The sequence below is a fragment of the Lissotriton helveticus genome, chromosome 2_1 (genome assembly GCF_964261635.1).
Source record: "Lissotriton helveticus chromosome 2_1, aLisHel1.1, whole genome shotgun sequence".
Taxonomy (NCBI): Eukaryota; Metazoa; Chordata; class Amphibia; order Caudata; family Salamandridae; genus Lissotriton; species Lissotriton helveticus.
This window is the reverse complement of record NC_136059.1, coordinates 1,121,586,376-1,121,599,073: the sequence shown is the minus strand read 5'-3', so window position 1 is coordinate 1,121,599,073 and position 12,698 is coordinate 1,121,586,376. Positions and strand designations below refer to the sequence as shown.

Sequence of the window (12,698 nt, the reverse complement as noted above, 5' to 3'; positions counted from 1 at the left end):
ATTGCCTAATTTTACTCCTCTGTATTCTAGAAATCCTACTCGGGTGAGAACACTTCCAGTGCCATTGCACGGTCTTGTGCTGCCACAGCTCTGTCTCTTTTGGTGCCTGTGATCGTTGTATCTTACAAGGAGAAAGTGGAGGAAATCCTGAGCATACTGACAGCTAGACTACCTGGGAAGCCCAATGCTGATGAGGCCCAAGCTGTTCAGATCCATATGGGGCTCGCTTTGGGGATGTTTATTTCCCGTCTGTGCGAAGAAAAAGTCAGGTACGATTGACACTATTCAGTAAGTATATGATCACCTGCATGTCCCCACTTTTCTCTTCTCATATATTGTTTCTTTTCCTCTACTGTGAAACAAGAACCATAAATCATTACATTTGCCTTAATCTTCACGCTAATTCAGCCTTCTTAAACTCATCCATTTTTGGCATACCACAGTTTGAAAATTTAAGGCAGAGATTTGTGCTGGTAAAAATGAGGTAATTCTCTGACTAGTATGCAAGGTACTAGGGGCATTTTTGGAAGTCAATCATTGACTAAAAATGGCCCCATCACTCTATAGTATGATACCCGTAATTTGCTTGGCTCTAGTTAATACTTAGGAAGAAAGAAGCACTATCATTGATTACTTTCGTGCTTGCCACGTGTACCAAACCATTATGTTTACACATATAAGTATGAGACAAGCAACATGATTGGCTATTCATCCCTCTAGCCGGGCCGGACTGGGAACCAAAACCGGCCCTGGTAAAGTGCTTGGCCGCCCCCCCCCCCCCCCCCCCCTGCCCCCCCTTCTCTGCGGGGAGTTAGGGGTGCCGCCGAGATTTTTGCCAGGCTGGTTTTCTGACGATTTTGTTACTGGGACGATTTTGCAAAACGGCCCTGTAATAAAAACGGCCCCCAGGGGCCCAAAACCGGCCCCCACCCATGCGGTGCCCGCTATGGCCAGTCCGGCCCTACCCTCTAGTGTCAAAATCATTCCAGTTAGTTGGGTTTCTCATTATAGGAAGGTCATTAAGGCTTGTGTAGCTTGGAAGTTCTATTGTGGAAGGCGTCAGCAGAAATTAGATTTTGTTTCCCAGACAAGATTGGGAATACCAGCAAGTAATCCATCACTACAAGAGAGGGATATCCACTCTTTATCTGAGGTATCCAGAGAGAGGTGTTCTTGTTCTCATTTCTATGATGGAAACTGAGCTTTAGTTGCTGGAAGAGATAAGGGAAGCATTGCAGGGTAAACAAACAAAGACTTTAGTTTGAGAAGAGCTTGAGTGATAATGCATTAGAGAATAACAGCTCTAAAAAAGCACTTGTTGACCCGCAGAGTATATTTATATATACATTGATGCTATTAGATCTCTTGTACCCCACAAGTTAGTCAAAAGAAAAAACCTTGTTTGTGACCACAGTACACACCCTAAGTGGGAAGGGTATGCCCAGACGCGGGTACCATGCTCACTGTGCCACTGGATTCAAAGCGATACAAAAGGGGATGATGGACGGAGCGTTTGAACAAATCAAACACTCACCCCCAGTCAACTGATCTGGGTTTAATCCATCACCATGCTTTAGTTCACTCAGCCACCCCAGTTCAGACATGGCTATATGCAAATCAGTCTGACCCTGTGCCTCATGAGAACAGTCCAGCCCGAACTGCCAAGCCATGTCTTCCCTGGACCGGAAACAAGCATCCTGGGACCGGTTTCGGATTCATAATCCTCATCAGCCAGGCTATCTTGAATCCAGTGGCCAAGTGAACAAGGGACTCACGTCTGAGCATACCCTGCTACACTTAGGGCGAACAAAGCGATACAAAAGGGGATGATGGACGGAGCGTTTGAACAAATCAAACACTCACCCCCAGTCAACTGATCTGGGTTCAATCCATCACCATTCTTTAGCTCACTCAGCCACCCCAGTTCAGACATGGCTATATGCAAATCAGTCTGACCCTGTGCCTCATGGGAACAGTCCAGCCCGAACTGCCAAGCCATGTCTTCCCTGGACCGGAAACAAGCATCCTGGGACCGGTTTCGGATTCATAATCCTCATCAGCCAGACTATCTTGAATCCAGTGGCCAAGTGAACAAGGGACTCACGTCTGAGCATACCCTGCCACACTTAGGGCGAACAAAGCGATACAAAAGGGGATGATGGACGGAGCGTTTGAACAAATCAAACACTCACCCCCAGTGTGGCAGGGTATGCTCAGACGTGAGTCCCTTGCTCACTTTTCCACTGGATTCAAGCAAGCCGGGCTGAAGACGGCTGTAATGCCAGAAACCGGTCCTCGGAAGCTTGTTTCCGGTCCATGGAAGACATGGCTTGGCAGTTCGGGCTGGACTGTTCCCATGAGGCACAGGGTCAGACTGATTTGCATATAGCCATGTCTGAACTGGGGTGGCAGAGTGGGCTAAAGAACGGTGATGGATCAAACCCAGATCTGTTGACTGGGTGTGAGTGTTTGAATGGTTCAGATGCTCCGTCCATCACCACCCCCTTTTGTACCGCTTTGGCCGCCATAAGTGTGGCAGGGTATGCTCAGACGTGAGTCCCTTGCTCACTTTTCCACTGGATTCAAGCAAGCCGGGCTGAAGACGGCTGTAATGCCAGAAACCGGTCCTCGGAAGCTTGTTTCCGGTCCAGGGAAGACTTGGCTTGGCAGTTCGGGCTGGACTGTTCCCATGAGGCACAGGGTCAGACTGATTTGCATATAGCCATGTCTGAACTGGGGTGGCAGAGTGGGCTAAAGAACGGTGATGGATCAAACCCAGATCTTTTGACTGGGTGTGAGTGTTTGATTGGTTCAGATGCTCCGTCCATCACCACCCCCTTTTGTACCGCTTTGGCCGCCATAAGTGTGGCAGGGTATGCTCAGACGGAAGTCCCTTGCTCACTTTTCCACTGGATTCAAGCAAGCCGGGCTGAAGACGGCTGTAATGCCAGAAACCGGTCCTCGGAAGCTTGTTTCCGGTCCAGGGAAGACTTGGCTTGGCAGTTCGGGCTGGACTGTTCCCATGAGGCACAGGGTCAGACTGATTTGCATATAGCCATGTCTGAACTGGGGTGGCAGAGTGGGCTAAAGAACGGTGATGGATCAATCCCAGATCTTTTGACTGGGTGTGAGTGTTTGATTGGTTCAGATGCTCCGTCCATCACCACCCCTTTTTGTACCGCTTTGGCCGCCATTAGTATGGCAGGGTATGCTCAGACGTGAGTCCCTTGCTCACTTTTCCACTGGATTCAAGCAAGCCGGGCTGAAGACGGCTGTAATGCCAGAAACCGGTCCTCGGAAGCTTGTTTCAGGTCCAGGGAAGACATGGCTTGGCAGTTTGGGCTGGACTGTTCCCATGAGGCACAGGGTCAGACTGATTTGCATATAGCCATGTCTGAACTGGGGTGGCAGAGTGGGCTAAAGAACGGTGATGGATCAAACGCAGATCTTTTGACTGGGTGTGAGTGTTTGATTGGTTCAGATGCTCCATCCATCACCACCCCCTTTTGTACCGCTTTGGCCGCCATAAGTGTGGCAGGGTATGCTCAGACGTGAGTCCCTTGCTCACTTTTCCACTGGATTCAAGCAAGCTGGGCTGAAGACGGCTGTAATGCCCGAAACCGGTCCTCGGAAGCTTGTTTCCGGTCCAGGGAAGACATGGCTTGGCAGTTCGGGCTGGACTGTTCCCATGAGGCACAGGGTCAGACTGATTTGCATATAGCCATGTCTGAACTGGGGTGGCAGAGTGGGCTAAAGAACGGTGATGGATCAAACCCAGATCTTTTGACTGGGTGTGAGTGTTTGATTGGTTCAGATGCTCCGTCCATCACCACCCCCTTTTGTACCACTGGATTCAAGCTAGCCTGACTAATGACGGGTGATACCCCAAAACAGATATGGTGGATACTCTATCATTGCTATTCCTGGTGGATACTCTGCGCAGTTATGGTGCCTTTGGGGTGCTCTCTTCAGGCACTTCCTTCAATGGCACAAGGTCGCTGCAGAGCCAGTGGCACCACATATTGTTGTGTGGGAGCAGTTGCTTTGAAAAGTTCTTGCTCCTGAGGAAATTCAAAAGGTGAAGAACCTGCAGTTAGAGTATCCACGAGAAAGAGTATTACTGAAGGTAAGTAGCTTGCTCGTATTGCAGATCACTTACGGCTAGTTAATCCAGATGAGCTGCTGAACACCCTATGGCCCACTACACAGGTGTGTGTCTCTTTATCTGCAAATTTCAAATTCTGGGTGATATGTTATTGAGTTACTGGTTCTAATGCAAATATCTGTAGTTAAACTGCAAATCTGGAAAGAGATCCTTGCGTTTTGTCAGTATTAGTTCCCTTAAATGAGCACCCTTTAGTAAATATCAGTTCTTTTAAGAGTTTAGAAAGGATTAATTTTGGAAAATGAAATGTGTATATTGTAAAATGAGTATTACCATATCTGTTTAAGCATATTAGGATTTACCCAGCACCACTGTCTCTGACATGTGAGTGTGTGATTTGTGTAATTTTATATTTCTTTGCCCTGTCATTCCAAGCATATTCTCAATCAACCTGGAAAGGGCCTGGATGGAAATTGAAGTGAAAAAAGATGCTAATTACATTTTGATAAATTATGGTCCCATGAAGTTACAGAGTCAGATTTGTAGCTATATGTAATAAATGAACGTTTTTAGACAATATGTAGAGATATTGTCCCTTAAAATAAATTGCTTGCCACCTTTTTTAGACCTATCAAAGAGGCCAAGAACCACTAATCACTGTGGATGGTAAAAGTATTTGAATATTTAATTTGTGACATTTCAGAACCACTGGATGTTGAGTCCATTTATGTGAAAATTATGCTGTAAAATTCAACATTTTGCAAATTTTATTTAATTGAAGAACTGGTACAAAACCTTCTTTAAAATAAAAGGTTTGTTGGGGATCGCAGAATTTTTATCAAGGCAAGTATTTATGCCCCACCGTTCCAAATTTCACCCGTTGACATTGCTTGCAGACTGTTATGGTGCTAGCAACAAAAACACTGGGTGACATCACTGATGATGGTAGAGTGTGACACCAGTATCAACGGTTGTGCACAAGGCCCTACAGAAAGGTTTGGGACATTGCACTTAACTTTTGTTTTAAATTAAGCTCTGCATTTCGGCGCTCTTATAGGAATGTCTGATAACATCTACTTCAATTTTCTCTGAGATATGGTACCTGGCAGCTTCTCGTACCAGTCAGTTGATTTTTTTTGCAGTTTACTAGTAACTTCTGAATGTAGAAGCTTGGACAAGACAGCTGTTTTGTAATCTTTAATGCTACTTCTCCAGATCACTTAAAGCAGATGAGGTTCAGAGAGTTTTCCTCCCATTATGGTCTTCAAAGGTTTGCTCCACATTTCTTAGTATTCCAGTGTATGGTCTTGTTTAAGAGACGAAAAGACAATGTTCCATTTTTACCTAGAATCTGATAGTGTATAATATCCAAATGTACCATGTTTCATGGAGGAGCATCTTTCCATTGAGTTTTTTTGGACATTTCTCCACATAGTGGAGACAAGACACAGGAAACAAAATGCAAGCCTTTATTAATCAGTATCCATTCATGTGTAATTTTCCTTGAAAGAGTGACATTGGAAGAACTTTTGAGATGGTAGAAATACAAATACAGGGATAACATTTATGGAAAACTGTAATTTGTATTGACTTTGTTTGATTAAAGAGCCTACACGTCTCTCTTAATAAGAGTCATGGCAATATTTCAATATCTTTGGTAAAGCACAACGTTTCTGTTCAAGGGTGGGTAGCCGTCCTAAAGAAAATATTTTTTTATGGTCCCATTTCATTACACACTTCGGTTAAGCATAGACACTTTAAGGACCACTTTTCACGTCCTATTAAGAAAACATATAATCATCATTAGCAACATTGTTTTGACTGTCTAGTTTGAGGTAATCATAGGAGAATGGATCACTTGTACCTGTATTTCAACCAGGGTCAGGTATGTTGACCATCTTAAAAAACCCTCAATCAAGTACAGGAATGGTGGAGCGGTATATCTTGATTATCCGCTTCTTACATCACGTGAGAGCATCATCATCGGGTCTTTTTTAGACAATATGCCTTCCTCCACCCAGAGGTAGACCAACTAGTGATAACAGTAGTGACCAGTGATGAAGTGAAATTAAGTGAAGTGAGTGTAAGATTACCTACATCTATGTACCAAAGAAACTTTATTCTGTTGGGAATGAGGCAAGGTTAAAATCAAGGTCGGTGCGCATATAGAAATGTTACAATCTCAGCTTCTCTCTCCCTCCTCTCTCCCTCCTCTGATTAAATAATATTTCTAGTTTGAACCAATCACCCAGTGAGAGAGAACTCTACCTTTAACATTCTTTGAAAAGCTTGGTAATGAATTAACCTATGTCTACCATTTATTGACGCTTTTTTGGTGCAGCCACAATAATATTTCCATTGCACTTCTGATAGGATTACCCCCACATCTGATGACCATTTATTCCTGGGTTGTCATGTGTCAGCTGTAGTGCTACTCATAATCGTATTTTACATTATGGTAACTAATTTATCGGGGGCCCGGCCTGGGGCTACCAGTATCAGCATTTTCCAAACCTCCGGCTCTTGTGGAGAAGGGAATACTTCTTTTACCGATTCCCTCTGCCTGTGTTATAGAAGTATATCCAAGGAAATGGAACGATCCATGTCCAAGCATTTTTATCAATGTAGAAGTCTCACAAGGAAGTAAGTTTCCTGTTGTGTAATCTTGTCACCATGAATGGGTTAACTGATGAGGGCAAACCACGGATCTTTGCCTGCTTTGACAATGCTTACACTCTACAATTAACCATATTTATTTTATCTTGTGGCCTAACTTGTGTTTTCATTATCATATTTGCCAGAACATGGGGAGGATCCAGATCCAATTTCAGATCCCGGTAAAGAGCCTTCCTGCTGTTGTGAAATCAGGGTGAGGTCAACTGTGCCTGTGCAATCAAATTGTATAGTTCACAGTTCGGCGCTGCAAATCCGCCCTGTTTATAGGGTTTTTGGAGTGTTATCCAATGAATGCATGAGTGTTACCCACCCATGCCAGTTTAATCAATAATGACTAGAGCTGGTCAACAAACCCTTGAGTTAGAGGCACTGGGATATTTTGAAACATTATTTAAATTATGGCAGAATCACCATTTTCATAAGTTCACTTTATTCCTGCCATTGCTACAGGTAGTTCATCAATTTGTCTATATTTGACATTATCATATCCATGGTTTTACCCTATTTTTCTTTTATAGACACTTCCAGATCAAGGTGAAACTGTATTCTCAAATATCTAACCAGTGCCTTCTGCCATTGCCACAGATAATTTAACGACGGTGACAGTACTGGTTGTGAGTGGCATCATTAGTCACTTTGCCCTGTTTATGTTCATCCTCAACCATTTTGCAGTCATATAATCCCATCTATTATTAATGTTAAATTGATATCCGGGTTTCTAACTATATAACTACATCATATAGCGATACTAATATTTTGTGATGCCTGAATTGAGTGTGGATATCTCTTACTAACCTGGCTGCTCTAGTGCCATTAAAGATGTGGTTGGTGATCGGGGACATCCCTGTCTGATGCCCCTTTTAATATGTATAAGGGTTGAGATCTGTTTATTTACTGTAGTATTTGCAACAGGTCAGGTGTGTAAATCAACTTATTCCACCATATCATTGCAGTGCCCAGTCCCACCCTTTTAAGGACAGTCATCAAGTAAGGCCACTCAATGCAGTCGCATGCCTTAATAGCTTTCAGAAAGACCACTACTGCATTTAAATTTGGGTCTATTTGATGTACCTTTCAAATAGAGTACACACATTATCTGCTGTTGATTGACCTCGGTTGAACCTGGATGGAGCCAATGCAACTAAGGTAGTAATCTAAATGCCAGAATTTTTGTTAGAAACTTGTTCTCAATGATTATTAAAGACCGTGATCTGTAAGATTCACAAGACGGTGGGTACTTGCTATGTTTCATAATGTCATCGCTATTGCATCCCATAAGGTTGGGGGCAGTTTGCCTTTTCCATTACCTCCCATATATATTTAACAAGTGTAAGGGTTAGCAGTTCTATATGTTATTTGCAAAACTCACTTGTTAGCCAATCACTGCCAGGTGCTTTTTCTCTCTTGTAATATAGTTTCTCCAGTATTGGGGTATCTTTCATAGATTCACATGCTTGAATCAGAGTAGAAAGCAGTAATTCTATAATGATGCTTGTGAGATCAGAAGAAAAATAGAAATACACACACACACGCACACACACACATATATATATATATATATATATATATATATATATATATATATATATATACTTACACCAGACAAAATAAGCATATGTATATCTGTAGCAATATATAAGTACATTATTATACAAAATATGTATACAAGAATGCATCGAAGGGGAGGAAGGAAAACAGAGCACCTTATTAAAAAAGATTATGGAGAACCGCTTGTCCCACAGACGTGTCTGCATTGATGGCAGCTTCCAGACAGTAGTGCTTGGTAAAAGTGTGCCTGCTGGACCATGTTGCAGCTCTGCAGATTTGATGAATAGGCACACCAGCAAAGAGAGCAGTAGAAGAAGAGATTGCTCTAGTAGAATGTGCTCTCAGAGTTGCCTGCAGTGGTCTACCCGCTTGCTGATGACAGAAAGAGATTGCAGCAGAAATCCAATGAGCTATGGTCTGTTTGGTTATTGGGAGCCCTTTTGCATTTTTCCATATGCAACGAAAAGCTGATCTGATTTTCGTATTGACGATGTCCTTTGCAAGTAAAATTTTAGACATCTTTTGACATCAAGGGTATGTAAAGCCTTTTCAGTAGGTGATTGAGGATCAGGAAAGAAAGTCTTTAAAATAACTGGTTCATTGAGGTGGAAATCAGAAGGCACTTAAGGAATAATTTGTACTGTTCTTTTGAACATATTCACTGCGGATATGCTAAGAACTTGATTGGATTTTAAAGTTTGGTTGACTGACAATGGAATGGCTAAAAACACAAAAATAATATAGTGTTCTAATCCAAATGTTGCAGGCATTAATTCCATTGTACACTTTTTAAAGAATTTCCAAGTGCTTGACCCTCTTTTCGTTTTGACTCTTTTGCAGTGATGTTTCAGGCCAGCAGATTAATTTGCATCTTATGAAGGCTGTGGATGCCCTGGAGGATTGCTGCTTTGACTGTAATCTAGAATACAAGTATGTTTTGTTTCATCTGTTGAAAATATGATGAACATGTTTGAATTGTCTCATAAAATCTGCAATGTTTAGGGAATTGGAATGCCTGTTGCTTATTTTGAATATGTAGGTGAGCATCATTGGAAGTCACTGATATTTCACACAAGGAAATAATTTCAGTCGCATTATGCCCAGAAATTGCCCTAACGCTCATTTGAAGCACGTTGATGTTCATTCAGAATTATAACTGCTTAATGTTTGTCATAAATGCTGCAACTCTGCAGTTAATATGTTACAAACGAGGGCCAGTGCAGAAAGGAAATGCTGTGTGAGTCAAAGTTCTTTGAGTAGGTCTGTTTTTTTCCTAACCAAAACATCGCTATCCTGACATCTGTGTTGACAGCTAGGCTGCAGAATGCATATAAATCCTCACAATGAGGGATCTGCATGTCCCTATTACTAATATCGACGTCCATCAGACATGCCATGCATGTGTGACATCTATGTGAAAACAAAAAATGGGGAAATCCAAATTTCATTGGTCGAAAACAGGGGGTTGAAGCTCTTTATGGTGGGCAGCATTCTGTTCTGGAACGCAGTATTGCAAAATGATATTATACGAATTATCTATATTTTAGGAAAATTGAGATTTTTCAACCATATTTACAAATACAAAGCAATTGCAAAGAGCACACATATTTTATAAGCAGATTTAAGAATAGGAAATAGATGTGCATGAAAAAAGAGATCTACAATAGTTTGCTGCTATGATTAGAGCATAACACTTGCCAGAAAAATGGTAGCAGTAGGTAATTTCAAAACTCACAACAGCCTCCATGTTTGCAAGGTTTTACAGTTGTCCTGTTGTAGTTTAATCAACAGAGGCATCAGGTAGAGGGTTAATTCAGATAGAGCTACGAAAGATAGGAAGAAGTTGATGCAGTTCAAATTGGTAAAAAGAAAAATGCATATTGCCTGTTGGGAAAGTAGTCTAGTGTCACTGGAAACCCATGTATCTTTTATCAGTGCTAAATCAAAAAGTATAACCCTCTTTGAAATTATTCACAAACTGTAACAGAAAACATCCATGAGAAAAGCTGTGACAGTAGGAGGTATGCTAAAAATTAAGTTTTGTGTTTCCTGTTTTCTTTCATTTACTGTTAGTACTGGCTGCATTTTGGGAGTTGGACTAGTACTTTCACTTATGAGTCACAGCGGCCAAATTGAATCCCGTGTCCATGTTTCTGCTACACTCCGGAAGCTTTGCAAATCCCTGGACGAAAGTGTGGATCAGAGCAGAACAGTGCAAGAAGTAAGATACATTTTAAGACTGTATATTGTTACATATTTGCTTTATTAAAATTTACTTTTGGTTTTGTATTTTCTCCAACATCTATTTAAGCCAAAAACTAAACCGTAGCATCCAATATGTGGTTCATACACTCACGTATACAGATCTTTGTATGCCTTTATCCCTACATTTTGTTCATAACTTTATTCTGCTTTTCAGAGAAAGATAAAGTTAAGGGAGAACAATTACTGTAACCTACATATTTGTATATAGGTATGCACACAAGTGAGGTTGTCAGAATTGTAGCTCATCATACATTATCTGAGTAAAGAAAGAACATGGAATAAGCATAATCCAAGTTTTAAAACCTCTACACGCTCATCTAGCCCCTACAATAGGAGGAAGAATAGCAAGCAAACCTGATCAACCATAGTAAGAACCAACTTTACAGAAAGGAAAAAGGAGGAACGAGTAATGGGGGAGGATTTAGGGTGTTGTGAGAGATTTGGAGGGGTAGGGGAAAGATATCTTCCTTTGGCGTAATTAACAGGATTAGTCTCTCATTCTTGGCCTTGAGAAGCTGACAACAAATGGAGAAGCTTGGGCATTTGGTCACTTAGGGGCTGATTACGATGGAGGATTTTCCGTATCCTCCGGGCCGGCGGAAGCCACCGCCGGCCCGGAGGATGTGGAAAATCCTCTGCGGACCCACCAAAGACCCACCGCCACATTAGGATGGCTGGTGGGTCCTGGTTTCAGTCCGCCGCTTTTACGCCGCGGTTGGCTTACAACCGCGGCGGAAAAGGCCTAATATGGTGGCGGTGTCTCTCAGACACAGCCAGACATATTAGGATTGCTGAGAAAACATGCTTTTCCGCGGCGGCTTCTCCGCCGAGGAAAAGCATGCGGATCTTTACCTCGGGGGCCCGTAGCGGGCCCCCTGGGTGAAGAGGGGGGTGCACATGGGGGGGTACCTATGGTACCTCCCTGCGTTTGTATGCAGAAATCGGCAGGCACCGCGCGGTGCCTTCCGCTTTCTGCATACAAATGCAATGTATGCATTTGTAACATTGCGGCGGGTGCAGCTTGAAGCCGCACCCGCCGCAATGTTACAAATAGAGGATGTGACCGCCAGGGTGGCGGTCACATCCTAATACAAATATATTTTAGTTTCTTTCTTTTCAACAGGAGGTTTTGCCCAGCTATAGATGCTGGTAACAGTAGGACTTGACATTCACAATTCCTAGCTTTTATTATAGTTTATTTTTTCTATCGTGCAAGCAGGAAAATGTTATTAATAACTCCAAAAGTGTTAGTTGGTAGGTGTCTGGATCCGTAAAGTGAATAGAATGTCATTGGCATTTAGTAGGATTTTGAATTCTCCTATGTTTATCTGAATTCCAACTATCCCCCATTCCATCTTGTTTAACGCCTGCTGCTAAGCAATGCAGGGCTCGCATTAACAGCAAAGGAGACAGTCGGCATCCTCACTCCTTCCTCAGTGGATGGTAAAAACTTCAGAGATGTTCCCTGAAGTTTTCTTGGGCTGTCGTGGCATTGTAAAACCATGGTAACTTGGTGACGAATTTGCATCCTAGTCCTGCTCTCTATAACATTTTAAACATATGACCCTATTCATACCTGTCAAATTCCTATTCGACATCAAGAAAGAGGGCCAACATGTCATCCAGGGAGTCTTTGGTCACCCAAAGGGAGATGACATAACACCCTTAAATGGTTGCTCAAAGGCCCGTCCAGAGACAAATCCCATCATTGTGTGTGGTGGATTAAGGACAAGATCATATTTGATAGAGACTTCGATTCCTTACTTTAGAATATCCAACAAGCGTCAGACTGGATCCAGAAACTTTTCGCGCTGTACATCTGCACGCCTGTAGGTGGCGTCGATCAGCTCCACATCATGCCGGAAATGACACTTGAGGTGCCTATATAGGCTCCACCCCAGCACGCTGACATCCGTTCTTTTCTTCCTGCACCATCAGCGCAGATCCATAGAGCGCTACCTCTGTCCAGTTTTTGGGCAACTTTAAAAAAAAATGGTTTGTTGAGTCTTTTTGAGCTTTTGTCTCCCAGTGTGGTAAGGATGTCCCCCCACCCCCAAAGAAAATTGGTGTTTTTTAAACCCAGTGGTTCCTGTTTTTTCTCTGG

The 12,698-nt window shown here is 42.6% G+C and overlaps 1 protein-coding gene across 1 annotated transcript in view; it reads left to right on the top strand.

Moving 5' to 3' along the window:
* FOCAD (focadhesin) overlaps positions 1-12,698 on the top strand; it is a 1,210,644-nt gene that overhangs the window by 827,060 nt on the left and 370,886 nt on the right. Inside the window, exons 29-31 of the mRNA XM_078675948.1 lie at positions 31-269; positions 9,170-9,259; positions 10,403-10,550. Of these exons, the coding sequence (XP_078532074.1) occupies positions 31-269; positions 9,170-9,259; positions 10,403-10,550 (477 nt within the window). The remainder of the gene's footprint in view (positions 1-30; positions 270-9,169; positions 9,260-10,402; positions 10,551-12,698) is intronic.